Source organism: Xenopus tropicalis, chromosome 6, assembly GCF_000004195.4.
Source record: "Xenopus tropicalis strain Nigerian chromosome 6, UCB_Xtro_10.0, whole genome shotgun sequence".
NCBI classification, from domain to species: Eukaryota; Metazoa; Chordata; class Amphibia; order Anura; family Pipidae; genus Xenopus; species Xenopus tropicalis.
This window is the reverse complement of record NC_030682.2, coordinates 58,968,426-58,987,525: the sequence shown is the minus strand read 5'-3', so window position 1 is coordinate 58,987,525 and position 19,100 is coordinate 58,968,426. Positions and strand designations below refer to the sequence as shown.

The 19,100-nt window shown below is 36.5% G+C and overlaps 1 protein-coding gene across 2 annotated transcripts in view; it reads right to left on the bottom strand.

Annotated features, from left to right (window-relative positions):
• Nucleotides 1-19,100, bottom strand: part of tns3 (tensin 3) — a 114,404-nt gene that overhangs the window by 63,823 nt on the left and 31,481 nt on the right. For both annotated transcript variants that reach the window (XM_031904453.1, XM_031904452.1), the window contains 5 exons: nt 18,281-18,341; nt 14,738-14,813; nt 10,040-10,160; nt 6,716-6,781; nt 4,514-4,612 (listed from right to left, as the gene is read on the bottom strand). In XM_031904453.1, coding sequence (XP_031760313.1) covers nt 4,514-4,612; nt 6,716-6,781; nt 10,040-10,160; nt 14,738-14,813; nt 18,281-18,341 — 423 coding nt within the window. The remainder of the gene's footprint in view (nt 1-4,513; nt 4,613-6,715; nt 6,782-10,039; nt 10,161-14,737; nt 14,814-18,280; nt 18,342-19,100) is intronic.

Genomic DNA, 19,100 nt, shown 5'->3' with positions numbered 1-19,100 from the left:
ACCAATAATAAATACAGAATACATTTTAGTACAGTAATAAGTTTACAGCAACTGACAATTTTAACTAATATCCATGTACTATGAATACTTGGTTTAGAAACCAGACAGCTTTAAAAATATTATTTGCCTATGAACCATAACAGCCAGTGCATGGTGCCGAAGCTCCTCCTCACTTCAAACTATTCTGATTGTTCTAAGAATGACTGGAACAATTTCCTGTCATTTCACGTGTGGCTCCTTTACTCTCTCCGTCCTTTTGGCCTGTTGGCCAAGGAATCAGATAATGAACTTGATTAGCCCGTGTGTGTCTGCCTTTCCGTACTTTGTACAGAGAAAAGTGTTTTCCCATGTTCAAAAGGTTCATTGCTTAAATTTGGCTACTTAACATAGCCAAGCACTGGCTTTCAAAACAATTTGCCTTCAAGACTAGGATGCCATTTTACTGAGGTCTATGGGACTACGGAAAAATGCTTTATACAGAGATATTAAAGGTGGCCATACACGCACTGATAATATCGTACGAAACCTCGTTTCGTACGATATTCGGTGCGTGTATGGTATGTCAGCGAGTCGACCAATATCGCAGGAAGCTGCTGATATCGGGCGACTTGCCGATCGGACCAGTTTGAAAATTTTGATCGGGCGCCATTAGAAGGCGCCTGACCAAAATCTCCCTTCAGCGCTGAATCGGCAGAAGGAGGTAGAAATCCTATTGTTTCTACCTCGTTACCTGCCGATTCAGCCTTGAATGGTGTGTGGTGGATCGCCACGTGTATGGCCAGCTTAAAGTGAACAGTGTGGAAGCTTCCACAATGATATATTCAGGACTAATGTTACGTGTGAACTGCGTTTTATACAATGCTCTACAGATCAAGCTGCAGCACCAGGCTGAGCTGGCCAGATGCCCTAGGCATCCTGACCAGCCAGTCCAGCCACTGTGGGCCATTAAAGAAAGAAGACAACCACTAAAGAAACACCAGAACACACTAATGGGCGTATATATTATGCTGTGTAAAACTAATTCGGTAAAAAAACGGAGTAAAAAGCTGTGTAAAATAAATGAAAAAGATCGCCGTCTGAACGCTGGATATTACGCCATTAATTTCCATAAGTTCCGGTGGAAGAAAAAACGCGTAAAAAATACGCTATTTTTACACGGCGAAGCCTGGCGATGTGTGCCGAATTTTCTTGCCGTTTTTTTACACAGCATAATAAATATGCCCCTAAAGATATTCCTGGTACCCCAACACCCATTAGTGCAAACCAACAATGATGTAGATAAAAACTCTCACACATTGCAGTCCCCATGCATATTTTGAATTTCAGCCAATGGAATACAAAGGGATCACATCTAATGAATTATTACATGCACACAGATGTGACATTTATTAATGTGTTTGCAAGTTTTCAATCAGTGGCAAAATAATGAAATCCTAGTGATTCAGGAATCAAACTAAAAAACACAGATGTGTTCCTGATCCAACACACAAAAAGAGCCTTATTACTAATTAAACCATTTTTGTGGGGAAAATGGTGTCAAATAAATGGTGTATTATAAAATTGTTTATTTTCTTTGCTGCTTGATCACCACATTTTAAGCAACTGCTGCTTTTAACCTGGAATATTACACGATCTCCACACTATGTAATTGATGACAATTTTCTGTACAAAAATGATAGATACGCCCTTATTGACAGCCAATACAGGTTGTTTGATAGGAAGTGAATGAAACTACAGGCTGAGAAGCAAAAGTGAAGTTTCCTTGTTAGTTAGCTAGGACTACTACATTAACCATTTAAAATGACACACTTATAATTTGACCCTAAATAAGTAAAACCATGTACAGAAGTTCGCTGTTATTTAAATAAACTGAACTGTAATTTAGTAACTGAACAAAGGGGTGCACTAAATGGAGAAACAAATGTTGAAAGCCTATCTAATTATTGGTATTGTTTTTAAGCCACACCCATCATTGCTGACACAGATGTCACATCAGTATACAATGATATGCTTAAAAATACGGTGCTTCCTACTTTGTGGGAAAAAAACCCTTTCCTGTTTCAGCAGGATAATAAGCCCTTGCACAAAATAAAGTCTATACACTGTTTCGCAAAGATGATAGTGGAAAAACGTGACTGGCCTGCACAGAGCCCTGGGCCTAAGGGTGATGGTCACGGTAAGATTTGTGGCCTGCACAACAGATCTTGGCCTTGTAGTGTATAATAAAATATAAAATTCCCTGTTTTTGGACAACCATTTTGGAGTACAACGATTTAAACATTAAATAAACTACATATTGCTATAACTGTACTCACACAGAAGCATTTCTGGTATTTCTTAAGAGAAAAAGCTTTAATAAAATGTTAAAAAAACAAACATTTTTTGGTTAAAATTGATTCTTTGTTAGATGCCTTCCCATAAACCAGAGCCTTCTGAATAACTAATCAACTAATTCAAATTTTTATAAATTATTCCTTTAACCCTATAATAATAATAAAACATTACCATGTACTTGATTCCAGCTATAGATTATGATTAATCCTTACTGGTGGCAAAACAAATCTATTAGGTTTATTTAATCTTAAAATTATTTTTTAGTAGTCAAAGTATGGTCATCTATATTAAGGAAATACCCCTTCCTTATCAGAAAAAGCCAACCCAAGCATTTTGGCTAACAGGTGCCGTACCTGTATATGTGACTTTTTGCACTGCTTTTTCTACATTGTTACCGCAGATTTCAAGAGACTTTACGCAGACCAGCGTTATGTAAAAATGGAATACATTTCTGCTTAAAGCTGGCCATACACGGGCAGATTTTCACCCGATATCCCCACCTACAGGGGCACACAGCAATGGGGCAGTCGGTTCGGGGACCGCATCAACGAGCCAATGCGGTCCCCGATCCGACTGGATTTTCTAACCTGGCCGATCGATATCTGGTCAATTTCAGGCCAGATATCGGTCGGCCAAGCCCCTCGTTTCTGCCCCTATACAGGCCGATATCGGCAGCTTCTATCGGCCCGTGTATGGGGGCCTTAACTCTTATATACAAATGTAGAAATAGGCACAAAGGAGCTTCTGTGTATGGAATTTCAGAGTAAGGTAAACACGTCTCAGCTTTCTCAAGCCATTTCTTCTTTTTTTATATTGAACTTCACTTCTTCATAAATTGCCCCATGTCTCTTCTCTTTTCATCTTTCACTCATTTAAAAAAATACTTTTTTTAAGTTTTATAATGTGTTTGTTTTGGGGGGGGGGGGGTTGTTTTGTTTTTTTTTTTTAGCACATTTGCCCTCCCCTACCTTAAACAATGAGGTGGGAGAATTTTAAAGACAAACATAATTTTCACTTTCAATAAATTGGCCACCTTTGGCAGTTTATATCGTATAAATGGAGTAGAAATGACTTGTATTTTCAGTATTAGCAAGAATGCTTTGCTTGAGCAATTTCTAAGCTACTTTAACGGTGTGGAATGGAATCTTGTTATTGAAAGTTTTATCTCCTTTTTTCATGTTTATACATGCAACTAGAATGCAGCTATCCATCCATCACATTCTGATCATTCTTAAAAGAAAGGTAAAAACAAGAATGCAGTTATGTAAAGGGGTAACAAAGAGGTAGAACTCTACAAAACTAATGCAAGAAGAGAACCCTCCATTCTAAACAAATACTGAATTTTTCAATATTTAGTACCACAGAGGAACAACTGTGCCTTCAAAAGATGTAAACCAAGGTCTTATCCATAAAGCGGATTTTTACACAATTGAAGGTGACCATACTTGGGTAGTTATTTGTATCTTACCCGAACTCCTTGGTCTAGACATTCTATTAGTCTGTGGGACTAAAATAAGCACCTCTTGGTTTCCAGTTATTAGTGTTCAAAAGGAATTAGAGGTTTAAAGCCAAGATACATCTCTAACACCAAGGACATCTATCTGTGAAATCTACAATTCCACAACAGATCATATCATATTAAGTGATATCATATCAGTAAATATTGTACTTTTATATCTTTGACTTGAGGCACCATTTTGTGATGGTCTGTTTGGTCCCTCAGCGATCACTTGACCAGAAATAATGCACTAACTAATAATAAGGGTCTAACTGTAAAGACAGAACTTTGGTCTATTCCTTGGCTGATGTGACTTAACATGTATCCTAGGGGGCAGCCCTTAGTACTTAAAATAGCAATTTTTTATTAAGAATTACGTATTATGGCACATACTAATAACACGTTTTATGAACATTACTTATTTTGATGAAGCAGAGTTTTACAAATGTGCAAAAAAACAACAGAAACAATTTAACAGTAAGAATTTTAAATATCCTTTTATGAACAAAATAAAAAACTAAAACAATTTTAGTACACAAAATTCTTGAATTGATTCTTGAAATATTCTAGCAGCAGAGAGTAACCGGGCAGATAATTTAAATATTCAAAATGACAAATTCTAATACCAGAATTTTAAAGCTAGTAAATTATATTAAGAAACAAGTACATTAACAAACTGACCTTCACTGACAATGTTTGTATTTTCATATGAATCCCATCTTATTAGAGGATCAGAGGTATTGTAGTCAATTGTTACTCCCTGGTTGTTATAAAAGTTTTCTGTATTATAAAATATAAAATATTATTGTGGTCAGATTAACACATTTGTTCATTTAAGACAATATTTGCACAGATGAGAACTGATTTATTTAAATTTGCACAAAAAAAAGTTTAATAAATTGATTCATAAGGTTGTTTAAGTTCAGCCATTGAATTATACCACCTCATAGAAAAATTATTCTAAATTGCATGTCAATAGCAGGAAATGCTTTGTATTGATTGTGCCAAAGCCTTACAGCACTTGTTCGACTGGCAGGAATATTTTCCTAAAAGGAAAATTAGTAACTGCCACACAATTTGAATTTTCATGAATCTGCAACTTATTGCCACAAGTTGATGCTATTTGTTATACAGGGACACACCCAAGAATAAAACATTTTGGTAGAATATGTTGAGTCAACCAGATTTTCATTTTGGCTGTAATGTATGGCTTTTCCCTATGGCAGGTGCTGTTTCAGAATTTTAGTCCCAGGGGGGAAGTTCCCCCCTGTCTGCAGCTATTGGCTCCTTATTTTGGCTTCACAAGCTTAAAGAGATACAGACACCTGTAATTAAACTGTTTTAAATATATCATTACATTGTCTTTGCATGAGCTTTTGCATTTTGCCATAAAAGTATTTGCTCAAAGCTTTAACACTGATCTGATTCCCATTGTTCCTCTATGAGTGGGTGGCCATATTTGTGCAGCAAAACTAAGTTAGCATTAGAAGCTATAACTGACAGGTTAGGAAGGGACAGTCAGGTTGGCAAAACAGTCAGGTTTAGGAACTTCAAGTAACAATCACAATCACACAAAAGCAGCCCTATCAGCAAAAAATGATTAACTTGACCTATAGGTAACTTTTCATGTACATTCATATTTTAAAAAGTAGTTTTTTCATGTCAGTATCACTTTAATATTCTACTGTAGCTGCTTTTTGCATACAGCAACAGCAGTGTGATAGCAGATTTAAGATACATGGGGCATTCTGGAGCATTTTGTTATCCCAGCATTTTATTGCTACATGGATCTCAGGAAGATCTGGGAATTGAACCTTGGACTGCTTATTGGACTGTACCTGCACTAACCTTCTGAGCCCCCTGGGGACTCATGGGTTTAGCACTGGTTAGTTATTCTGTAGTATAGCCATATGGTCTCCCTGCTGTTCTCTCTTCTCCACTCATCTTGTTAATCTCATGTGGCTTCAATCTGCAATTAAGGGGTTTTATAAGCCTGCTCTCAGCAACCCTTGTTGCTTGATCATTAAGCCATATTGCCTGATCTTGCATGCATTTTCCTTTGTCCTGTGATTTCTTGCCTTGTTTCTGCTGGGTTATCTGCTCCACACCTTGCTCCTCCGCTCCAGTTCCCCTTGCCTGTTCTCTGTTGGATCTCCCGATATTTCATCCCAGCCTGTTTACTGGAGTACCCTCTGTCTTTAGCCTGCCCCCTACTTTGCCTGTTATACAGACTTGTGATTGTTGCTGCCTGCCTCTGACCACTGGCCAGGTGTAAGGACTTTAGAATCTCTTACTATTGCTCTGTATGTTGGCATCTCCCTGTTTATCATTAATAAATAGTTCTCCTTTAACATGACTTCTGCTTTTTATCAAGCCCAATTTGTGTGTTACCCACCTTACTCAGCATTTAGGCTCCAACAGGCTACTTACCTAAAAATGGGCAAAGGCAAAACACTCCAAATTGCCCTTCTACTAATTATTAATTAAATTCACTGGTGCACTTTTGTGAAAGTGATCATTGCTTGAAAATGCCAAATACCTGGTAGCATGTACAGCACGGAATTCCCTAAGAAGTGTTATCTACTATGTATGTGCCTGCCTAAGGTGGTGTAGGGCTAAATTGGGAGCCTAAAACAAGATGGAGGTGGTACACAATGAAATTGGTATTTCATACATGTAATTTGTAAAATGAAAGGTGTTCTCCTCTTATAGGATTTTCCAACCTTTGCAATCAATATCTGAACAAACTCCAATCAGACAGTGGTTGGGGAGGTCATCACCTTAGCCTGACATAATGGGTCAATGTTCTGTCTATTCATGTGTGGCTGACATCACATCACAAACAGTATATAACAAGGAGATTGCAAGCAATATTTTGCTTACCTGGATTTTTTTCAGGACCTCCCGAAAATACCAGTTCTATTCTCCCATATTCAGGGAATCTGTCATCTATAAATAAAGTTACAAACAGAAAAATGTCATTAAAAATACATATGTATAATAAAGAGTAACTTTTGTAAAATGTATGTATATATTTATTACAGAGGTAATAAAAAATGCACTGTATTTTATATATTGTTTCATTTTAAAATAAGAGGAATCATTTCTTTAAAGGCTAATGCCAGAAGAGGCATAGGGTGGATATTTTAGGCAAGCGGAAAAGCGCTTGCTGAAAATTCTGCCCTACGCCTCCTACATGTGCCCGCACCCGAATGAATGAGATACGCTCGGGTGCAGGCACATGTAGCCGATTTATGCATAAAAACGTGAGACAATGCAAAGTCTCGTGTTTTTATGCATATATCGACTACATGTGCCTGCACCCGCGCGCCCTACGCCTCGTCTGGCATTAGCCTTACACACACAATTTATGAGACAAAACTGACATAGCTGAGCAACATGAAACTTAGTACAGGTGAATTCCTGTGTTGCAAAAAAAAAAAAAAAACCTAGTACTTGCACCATTTAGTGGAATATGTACAGCACAGCCCAAACATCCCTCCGCACAATAAACTATACACCTCCTACTGAAGCAGTACTACATGGCACTAGGCTTCTTATTCTTGGGCTAGTACAAATATTGTGCAAGTAGGTAAGTTGTTAAAGTAGTGTATGCCAAATTTTCAGTCTCTGTATATAGAGACCTAATTATGGTAGGCCTCTGCTATATTTTCTGTATGGTGCTGGTAAGAAAGGGCTACAGCATGGACAAATTAGAGAGAGTTGCAATCTCTCTCCAGTGAGGAGAAAAGCTACATTATAAGAAACGGGTCATGTTTAAAAGTGCAAATGGTCTAATCAAAAGGAGGAATGCATTGACTTATCACCTGTTTAGAAGCAAGCTATGTGTATTGGTTGCTATGGGTAAACTTTGGCCTTTTATTAGATATGTGGGAATGGCTTTTATTTAGCAGTTGGGGCGGAGGAGGTGCGCAGACAGGATTTTAGCCAAAACTGCTCAACTCATATGCATGAGAGGCTCAGAGATCTACAGAAAATAAACACAACTTTGCTAGCAGCACACATAAGGAGATAAGCATTTCCCATAAGGAAACAGCTGTTGCTCTCAAAATGTGCATTATTGTAATGACCGATAAAGCAACACTAGGCTATGAATTGGCTGCCATTGCCTAGTGAAATCCTCAAAGCAAGATACTGCAGGATAAACAAGCAACACATTTTGACAACCCAATCCATTTTTTTTGCTAAGGGTGAACTGCCCTGATGATTAACCAAGCAGTAATTAAACACTGTTTGCAGCCTGTTACTAGGTAATCACCATAGTGCAGATGTGTACAGTGCTCTAAAGACAGCTCCAAAGAAACAGTGATGCAAGGATCACAATAAGGCTTAACATTAAAATGCAGAAAAAGTTAATGAGTAAAACCTTGTATAGCAGAGGTTAGAGAAATACAGGTTGCAGAAGAAGAGAGGTTGCTGAGATATTTGAATGCAGAATTCATTATTGTCTGGAGTGGGGGCTGATTACCAAAGCAACATAATAACCAGTGCTATAGATTATAGGATTATTATATTAATTTATAGCATGCATTTATTTATTTTATAATAGGCAAAGTAGCTGCACCATCATGTATGTTTCCCCCTGGTGATTAGTATTTTAGCTGGTGGAAAAGCATTTGAAGGAGATTAGTTGCCTGCAGTAAAGGAGATTTATCATGGATGACTAATCTCCTCATGTGTCCTTAAAGGCCTAAATTCATAGAGCTGTGCTGAGGCTGCAATACAAGAGTACATGTATCTTCAGAGAAGGGGTGGTATTCAGAGCCACAAGCCTTTATTAGGCCACCATTAGATATGAGAATAGCACCCAAGCAGAAGAAATAGGAGCAAAGGCTGAGCTGTTCCCAATTGGGAGATGAGGACTGAATAGGTAAGGGTACAGCTGCCTGAAAGGACCTGCATTGCCCATGCTCAAGCACAATGAATTTTGGTGCTAAAATTCATACTTTTCATACACATTTTAGGGCAGAAATCTGCTCCATGTGCCAGCACCTGAGCCAATGCTGTGGATCCAGCTGCAGGCACAAAAGAGCACCGATTTGAGCATAAGGGCTGATTCTCAGTCTGCATTTATCTGCAGGCTGAGAATTAGCCCAGTGTGCCCATGCCCTTAAAGTGCAGTCTCTTCAAAGGTCTTTCCTTCTTGAGAGTCAGAACCAGACTTTGAAGTTGAATTACATCACATATTTTCAAAACAAAGAATCTTTATAATAATTACAAAAGTACACAGTCATATGAACTAAAAAGTCTGCACGGATTACAAAACATAAGATGAGAAAAAAAATATCCAGCCATTAGGACACATTTTTATGTTTTACAAGTCCAAAGGCAAACTAAATAATTTGTTTGGAAAAATCAGCTTAAAACATAAATGTTTTAAGGTTGCACTGTTACATTCAACAATTTATTGCAATTGTTACATGTTATTGTACAAGTTACATGTTAAATGTCTAGAGTAAAAAAAAATATTAACTGAATTAACTGCTTAAGTGATTTGAATTGTTTTTCACAATGAAAGAGTTATCCACAGACCCTGTCGCTTCTAATCTGGTCATATGCAAAAAGATCCTCCCATTTGGCAAAGTCGCCAAATGACAGGATCTTTGCCTAATTTGGCCATCCACATGTTGGGCCAAATTGGGGTGATTCAGTCAGAACTATCTTAACATTGCTTTCAGGCTTGCATGTGGCCTCTGTTCTGGGTACTTTTTTCTTTAGAAATCTATAAAATGCTACAAAACTAGTTTTAAGGAAGAATACATGGATGGGATTTCCTGGAAATCACAAGAGAGTGTAGCATGTGAAACCTTGTCAGAAAAGTGCCAAGGAAAAAAAAAAAGGAAGAAAGAATGAAAAGGTAGCAAAATTGTATATGTGGGGCTTGCTTATAGCTCTAGTGAAACAAGAGTAGACTCTTTGTTCCCTGTATTTAATATGTACTCCCCATTCGGATACTAATCTCCTTGTTTCTAGAATAATACAGTGCATTCCAAAAGGGTATACAATATGAGCATTTATGGTCTTTGATAAAAATAGTTGAAAACTTCAGCTTTGTACCATATAGGATTTGGTTTCCTATACAGAATTAACCTACATGCAACATGCAACATAAAAGTACTCTTTGAAAGATATCTGTGTCATAGCATTCCAGAAATTTTGTAAAAAATCTGAATAAAGACAACTCACCAATATTAGCATGATCCAGGTCCTCCTTGCAAAATATCACCCGATGGCTATGAATAGCCCCCGTATGAAACTGTAGTCTGAAAACAAGATCACGTGTGACAGACGGATGATAACACTTGAGCTGTGAACAAAACAAATACAAATTTTATTTGAAACTGTTTCATCAAATTAGTGGATAAAGGAGTCATCTTTAGAGTTTAGAGATGCAGAGGGCTAGAAAAATTAGTGTGTTAATCATTCATTTATTATATTTATTTGATTAATCATTTTGTAGGTTAGATCACTTATCTGGTTCAAGCAGGTAGAAATCCAGTTCATGGGGTCTAGGTCTACCCTGTTAGACTCGCACAGGTCCAGTAGCCTAATTACTTATAAAGCAGACCCTCTGCTGTAATGTAGGACCCCCCCGACCACTCTCCTACCTTTAAAGGAAAATTAAAGCCCCGAAACAATTTAAGCTTAATTAAATGGCCAGCCTGTGTATATGTACATGCCCTCAGAATGCCTGTCATTGACTTCCCATTTCTATGTAATCTATACAGTAATGAAAAAGAATCTTGATAAGATGATAGAAAGTTCCTGTCTTTATTATCTACAGCAAAAATCTTTATTTTAGGGCATTCAGTCAGGGCTACTAGGGATCATTTGGGGACAATCTTTTACAGTAATGTTTCCTTCTTCTTTAAAATAGCAGTGTGGTGCAGGCAGGAAGGTGGGGTGGGAGGGATTGTTTGTGCTGGGACCCCTTAGAACAATTTGAAGTCTAATGTTTGTAAAACAAGGCAACATGCTTTATGGATTGGCAAATAAACTGATATAGTCTGGCAACATCTTGACTCAATAATAATAATGATTGCCCTAATAATTAAAAATACCATGAGAATACTGAAATATATAAATAAAAATAACATTTCCATTTTTATCATAAAATGTGTCTCATCACTGAAGAACAATTAAATGTTAGCATTTAGAAAAGTAGAGGTAATTTTATAATAAAAAATGCAAGTAATTTCATTCATGTAACAGTTAGTTAACTATGCAGGCACAATAAATGGATTTATATCAGCAGGAAAAAAGTGGTGGATAAAGAAATAATCCTTCAAGTAGTACAATCTTTAAGAAATTAAAAAGTGGTAAAGGAGAGGGCAGTAGAGTAGGTCAGATGTGAACATGCAGGACTCTTTGGTCAATATCTCAATTAAATTTGCCTTATTCCCCATTTACTAGCTTTAATCCTTTAAATCGTAGAATCTACAATCTATGAATAAAGGAATTTATATGCCTTAGAATGTTTATTCTACAGTCGGTAGAACTACTGAGTACAGTAGATGATCATCAGCTTTTATAGATGCTGATCCACTTCTGCTTCATTCCCCCACTACAAGGTAATATACAAAGGTCAGGAACAAATAGCCCTTGCGGCACAAGCCATATGTCTGCTGTTCTGATGGCTTCCTGAGTCCCACACTGCCACAAATAAATATTAAATATATATTATTTAAAAAATATTTATATATATATATATATATATATATATTTATATATATATATATATATATATATATATATAGACATATAGACATATATATACATATATATACACACACACACTATACATTTTTGGCATGCCTAGGGCATATAGGGATTCAGTTGTATTTCCAAACACATAATGGCAGTTGTATTTTCACACATATAAATATGTTTTTTATATATTTCTCTGTATGAGATTTTTTTTAGGTAGCATCCTATATTTTCCAAGAGAAGTGGAATTTGAGATTCCTTTCATATTTTTAAGGCTGAGTTTTCCTAAACAAAATAAACAATTGGTCTAATTTATCATAGATCCAGAAGGAATTCTAGCAAGTCACCCTTATTTTATGATAAACAAAATGTCAAGAATGTTTCTAATTAATTTATTTGAGTTGATACATGTGTCTTCTGCTTTGAGCAGATGAACGTTATTCTTCCCTATAAAGTGGTACTGCTCAGTGCAGCTTTGTGTTGGTTATTTGGTCTGGGCAAAGGGACACCTAGCTATCCATCAAAATTTGGCTCCAACCCCTGCATTTAGAGAATAATATTATAGTAAATAGTAATGAGGTTTTTTTTTAGAAATGATAAAGAATTTTTAAATTATATTATATTTAGAAAGATTCTTATTTTCATTACATGAAGCTTAACCTATATTTTCATTTTGACAATAGTTTCTCTGTAATAAGCCCCCAATTTTTTCCTAGTTAAAGAAAAAGTTACAGCTTATGAAATGCCCCTAAATACAACATGAACAAAAGGTTTAATACAAATTAAGTGCCAAACTCTTCTGGAACTGTAAGGGCTAAACTTTATCTAACTTACATGACATTTGTTAATAAAAGGAAAATAATTAAGGTTTACAATCACTTTATATTCCTTTCACCAGAATTATTCAGTACATGGAGCCTTACGTATTAGCATATATAAATTAGATCGGCTATTCTGACTTGGTAAGAACCCATACACTAGTGAAAAAGTGACCTCTAGTGGCCAAATTGTGAAATACATGCTGCTATATACTTTTAGTGAAATTGAATAAACCCTTATCATAAGGTAGATGGCTAATTCATTTCTATAACCAAATACAATGTCTGTTGGGCAGTTACAGATATGCTACTTATTAGATGAGCCAGTGAGTTTTGCAATCATTTGTGTTCCAGTTAAAAAGAGACATGGTACAGAATGGATAAATAAGTAATAATACATAAAAAATAAAATAATAAATAAAATATTACAAACAGCAAAGATAAAACAACTGCTAATTGGCAAATTTATAAGAAATATATTGTATGGCTAACAAAAATGAGAGCAAAATATAGTGTTAATTCCTTTAGGAACATGAATTGTGCTCAAAACAAATGTACTGTAGTAATATTATTATAAAAATGAACAGATACAATTAAATTTTGGTAGCTCAACTGAGCTATTCATTTAATGCAATTATAAAACATTGTGCTTGGAAAATAATCCTGCTACCCTCAACCACTTTGAAAACATAACGGTGGCCATACCGTTAAGATTTTTCTCTCCCTGATGACCAATTTCAGTACAACAAATCAGTTAAATTATCGTAAGGTTAGTGGGCACCGAAGAATCGCACATCTGGAGATTTTTTAATCAAACATTGGTCAGAAAATCGCACAGGTAGGTTTGAAAATTTTTGGCGTTAACAATGACATTTGCCCATTGTCCAATTGTTTGCAGGACCAAGCAGGTAGTTTTACTAGATTCAACTAGACAATATCACTTAAAATAGTCATTTTCACTGATGGACAAATCATACTTTTAAATGATCATTTTAAGATAAGCTTGGTCCTATGATAACAAAAAGATCTTTTAAAATCTTGTGTATGGCTTTAGTTGTGCCCCCTACATATTACCACAATTAAACCCAGTATGGAGGACTAAAGGAGTACAAACACTACAACCGCATCTTTCCAGTTATAACTGATAAAGAGAAGCATTTGTGGGTCATTATATACACCTTTTGGGTGGCTTCAGTTCTGACTGCTATAATATTATTCACAAAGATTAAATTTTCCATCAACTATTTCCTAAGAGCCTTAAGTTACTATAGGGAAAATATATGTAAATGTAATGATGAACAGAAGTGATGAGTGAATCTGTCCCGTTTCGCTTTGCCATAAAATTTGCGAAACAGCAAGAAAATTTGTGAAATGGCAAAAAAATTGTGAAACGCATTTGTCACACTTTTTTTTGTCGTGACCGAGCCCTTTTTTGACGCGCAAAAAAAAAAAAATTCCATGCAACTAAATTTTCCACAATTAATTTTCATGGAAGTTTTGCTAAACAATTCGCTGCGAATCCATGCCTGCCGAAAAAATTCGCTCATCGCTAATGGACAGTTCTGAATACTGGTGGTAATGTTATAAGGTTTTTTTTAAATATGAAATATGTAATGAATGTATACTGCAAAGTTGCTTAGAATTAAGTATTCTTTTATGACATGTCCTTTAAAAAAAAAAGTTTCATGCCAATATTTTAAATCCTTTATGCAAGAATGGTGCAAGGATATCTTTATGGTTGCTAACTTTGTAAGTCATTTATTATGATTAAGACACTATTACAAAAGGGCCTACTGGATCAAACAGCACACCACTCTAGTCTGAGTGTGCGGCACTTTTTCTATTATATTTGTGTTTTTGACCTGCACCAAGGGCATTTGGACTTGTATAGGGTGTGCTCCTCTCTGTGTACTATATATATATTTTTGCATATGCATTTTGGTCTAAACGGCATTCCTTTGATGCACAGTGTTAATGGAATTAGCAACTGATTCACTTGGTGCAAGTAAGTTGTGGCAACTCCAAGGTTCCCTGACATCAATTTGTTAAAAATTTATATATTTACAGTATTTATGGTTCAGTAAAACTATAATGTAAAGAGACAGCTACCAAAGGTATTGTATTCAGTTTTATACAGTCCTAAATACACCACCTGTCTCAACAGGTGTTTATAGCAGGTTAAATCTGTTAGCCATTAATTAAGGGAAAGAAACTCACCTTTGTTTCATACAAGTTCTATGTAATCTAGTCTATTCTTAGACAAACATTTCCTTCTGTTCGAGTGTAACCTTCAGTGTTTTATTTCCTGTCAAACAAAGTTTAGGCTCCAAAAGTTTCATTAGAATGAAGATAAACTTACCATAATATCTCCCTTGATAAGCTGGGCTGGTTCAATTTCAATATAGATTTTACCCTGGTTTTCTGGGCCAACAAGGCTTGGAAAACAAAACAAAATAATTTTATTTAAAATTATTAAAGATAATAAACACTGTCTTTGCATGAGCTTTAGAATTTTGCCATAGAAGTATTTGCCCGATGCTTGAACATTACCTATCTGATCAGCCATGTTCCTCTTTGAGGGGGCTGCCATATTGGTGCAGCAGTAGTCAGCATTAGAAGCTATAAATGACTGGTTGGGAAGGGACAGTCAGGTTGACAAAAGTGTCTGGTTTAGGAACTTCTAGTAACAATTACGTACAAAAGCAGCCCTATCAGCGAAAAAAAGATTGTGACCTATAGGTAACTTTATATGTACATTCATATTTTAAAAAGTAGTTTTTCGTGTCAGTAAAAAAAATCTGGGTTACCATGCTGTTTATGGTGTGTTAACATAATTCTTTTAAATACAGGCAAACATTTTCCTATAATTCAGAGTATTATTTAAAATCAGCCAAATAATTAAAGGGGAACAATTATGAAAAATGTTTTTATAATACTGGAAATATAAAGTCTAGACAAATATTTTGACAATTTATAGCTTTTAATAATTTTGCACCGTTACAAAGTTATGGCTAATTATTGAAGCAGCCTCCCATCCCCCCACTCAAGAGTCTCTGGCGTCAGTGATGCAGAAACGTGTGAGTGACAGAGCAGAGTGAAAGCTGATTTGCTGTGGCATGTCATGAGGCCACACCCCTCAACAGCAAACATGTGCAAAGGGAAAGTAAAGGAATAGAGCCAGGCTGGGCTGGGTGCTGATGAAGCTGCATTTGTACATAACAGTAAAGCAGCTTATTGTTTATATCCTTTATATTTACATACACACAGCACTACACATTCCGATTTTAGTCTTATTCCGATGAACATTCAGATATTGGTCATAGGTTTAAATGCAATGATCTGAAACTAATATTCAGACTGAAATAGTAGGACAAAGCCACTAAAACGCAAATCGGAGGATGTTCTGAACATGAAATAGTTGTCAGACACCAATCGTACAAAAATGACTTCCACTGAAGGTCCCCCAAGGATATAGTCCGATAAACAATACATACAGATTTTTTTGTTAGCCGACCAAAATTTTCTAACCTGACTGATCGCCATAGTAGAAAAATTACTGGAACGATAATTCAGAGCCCACACATGGTCCGATAATCGTACAAAACTAGGTTTACATGTATAGCCAGCTTTAAATCAGCTGCCAATCCTGCAATCCTACCTTCCTGCAATAGCCAGATACAGGTGAAACACAAGAGTGTATAAAAGAGACTCTCCTTACCAGTGACAGTGACACATCAATTGCAACAATATTCCGGACCTCTGCACAGGCAACTTGGGTTCAAAGACACCTCTCTATGTCTCTCAGTCAGAGCTCTCCTGTAGACTGACTAGTCAGGCTTTCAGACTTGATTGGCCAACTGTGTCTAATCAGGCCCACTGGGTCAGTCTGTAGCATTTACTCTGCTATGGTCAGACCATGTATTCTTAAAAAATGGCTATATAGTCTGTTATCGATTGGCTTGCATACATATAAAGAGTGACTACAATGTTATTGCACAAACAGTGGAACAAGTTACTGTTTCTACAACATTTATTTAAAGTTTATGCAAAAGGAAAATTGTAATTTTATGGGAATGTGCCAGTGGATGCCCTAAAGTTATTGCTTAATTGCAATTTCCACATCACCTACCAGCTCACTTGGCATGTATGTTTTTTAAATTGCTGGGCCTTTGCACTAAACAACTTGCTTGCTGCTGTTTAGAAAGTGATATGTGGCTTCTTTCATGTTTTTCTATGAAATAACCAAGAAATAAAGTTCTGTATGTTTGTTAGTGACTCGGGTTAAACTTTAGATGTCAGTGAAGAATGGTTGGACCACTCCCACCCCTCTCTGCTCAGAACACAAGCTGCCTGTCAGAGCTAAGTCAAGTGAAGCAGACTCCTATTCATGACAGTCCCCCTTTATTTTATAGCCACTCCAAGCTTACTGTATTGCTAAGCCTCAACACCTTAACAATTAGCCTAGATAAGGATACATGAGTTATAATTTAAAGACTGAAAGCAGCCTTCTTATAAGCAGTTTCCTTATATCACTGGGAAAATGTCTCTGTTTTTAAAGGAACAGTAACACCAAAAAATAAAAATGTTTTTAAGTAATCATAATACAATGCACTGTTGCCCTGCACTGGTAAAATTTGCACATTTGCTTTAGAAACACTTCTATGGTTTATATAAATAAGTTGCTATGTAGCCATGGGGGCAGCCATTCAAGCTGGAAAAAGGAGAAAAGGCACAGGTTACATAGCAGATAACAGATAAAACCCCATTGTATTGTACAGAACTTATCTGTTATCTGCTATGTGTCTGTGCCTTTTCTCTTTTAAATGGCTGCCCCCATGGCTACACAGCAGCTTCATTTACTAAACTATAGTAATGTTTCTAAAGCAAATACACCAGTTGCACCAGTGCAGGGCAACAGTGCATTATACTGTAGTTCCTTTTATACACTTTGATTTTTTGGTGTTACTGTTCCTTTAATTCCAAATTGTCTGGCCAATAATCTCTTTCCATGTTACAACAGGCACTTGGTCCTCCAATTTAACACCCCTGCTCTAAAATACCCCTTCCTTAGACTTAGCCCTTCCATAAATCTTGAAAACTATTTAATCATAAAATTATTTAGAGATAGTTTTAAGTTTGAGGTCATCTTTGTAACAACCAGTTACAGTGAACATTGTTTATTTCAGGATTATCATTACTTATTGTTAAAAGTATTTACGTAGCTCAGGATATTGTGTAGGCTGAGTAAGTTGGGGAACACACCTTGCCATCTAAAGGTCCCCATACACAGTAAGATCCGCTCGCTTGGCGAGATCACCCAATTTCAGGCCAGATATCGGTCGGCCAGCCCGCTCGGTTCTGCCCCTACACGGGCAGATAAACTGCCGAGTCGGCCCAAGGGACCGATATCGGCAGCTTCTATCAGCCCGTATATGGGGGCCTTAAGGGAAATAGGACTTAGCTATCTTGAGCCCAGAACATTTACTCTATGGGTTGTGCCTAGAAGGGCTTGTAGTGAGTCACAGATTTTTTCTAGTTCTTAACTACTGTAAATTTTACTCTGGTTGAACTTTAATCTGGCTACATGTGGCCAGTAAAGAAGGAAGTAAACAATGTTTTTGCTGCAAATGTTGAAGTAAAAGATTTATGGCCTGCCCTTTGTGTACATGACACCAGGGATAATTAATGGCATTTTTTTGGATGACTAGATGCTTAAAAAATAATCCCATTTTTCCTGCTTCAGGAAAAAAGTGGTGAGTGGCAGGTATGAGGTAGACATCTATACTGCTAGAGGAAAAAAAAACCTTAAGAATAGTTTATTTACACTTTTATTATTATCACATTATTATCAAAAGGAACATTATTTTTCAACAAAAAGTGAATTACTGCAAAAACTACTTACTAAATTCCTGATGTATACACAGGTTGCATGGCAATGTAGATCTTTAGGAAGAATTGACACCCTTAAAAAACACAAAAAATATTTTTTGATTTTCTGTTTGGTATTTAATGAAGTGTTGAATCTTGATACAGATTTCTATTATATGTTAGCTATGTTGTTCCCAGAATTCCTTTTGCTACATGTCATTTCCTGTGTGGTGTGATTGTTTATTGGTTCCGGGTGCTTCCTGAACTATAGTTTCCTGTTCCTGAGAGAATGTATGCCTGATCTGTAGCATACATGGGGCGGATTTTCGGGCCATGGGAAAAATGCAGCCCATGAATCCGCTCCTACACCCCCAAGATCTTACTGATGTGCCTGCACCCAGAGCCATTGCGTCAACTTAGGTATAGGAGTGAATTCACGTGCTGCATTTATCCGCAGGCCCAAGAATCAGCCCCCTGTGACAGAGCCTTTACAGAAATCTACACCCATTATATTCTACAGATCTTTTCTGATATGTAACCTGTGCCTTTTCTTTTCAGACTAAATGGCACCCCCTTCGGTTACACAGGAGCTTATTTATATAAAATATAGTCTGACGCTAACACACAAACTTTAGAAGTGCAGAGCAACAGTACATTTTATTTTAGAAATCCAAAAAATAGGAAAAAAGCTTCAGCAGGTTTAATGCAAAACATTTATTGTGGGTAGTGGTAACACCACAATAGGTGTTACCACTACCCACAATAAATGTTTTGCAGCAAACCTGCTGAAGCTTTTTTCCTATTTTTTGGATTTCTATAATTGTATTTGGCTGCAGCACAGAGCAACAACTAGG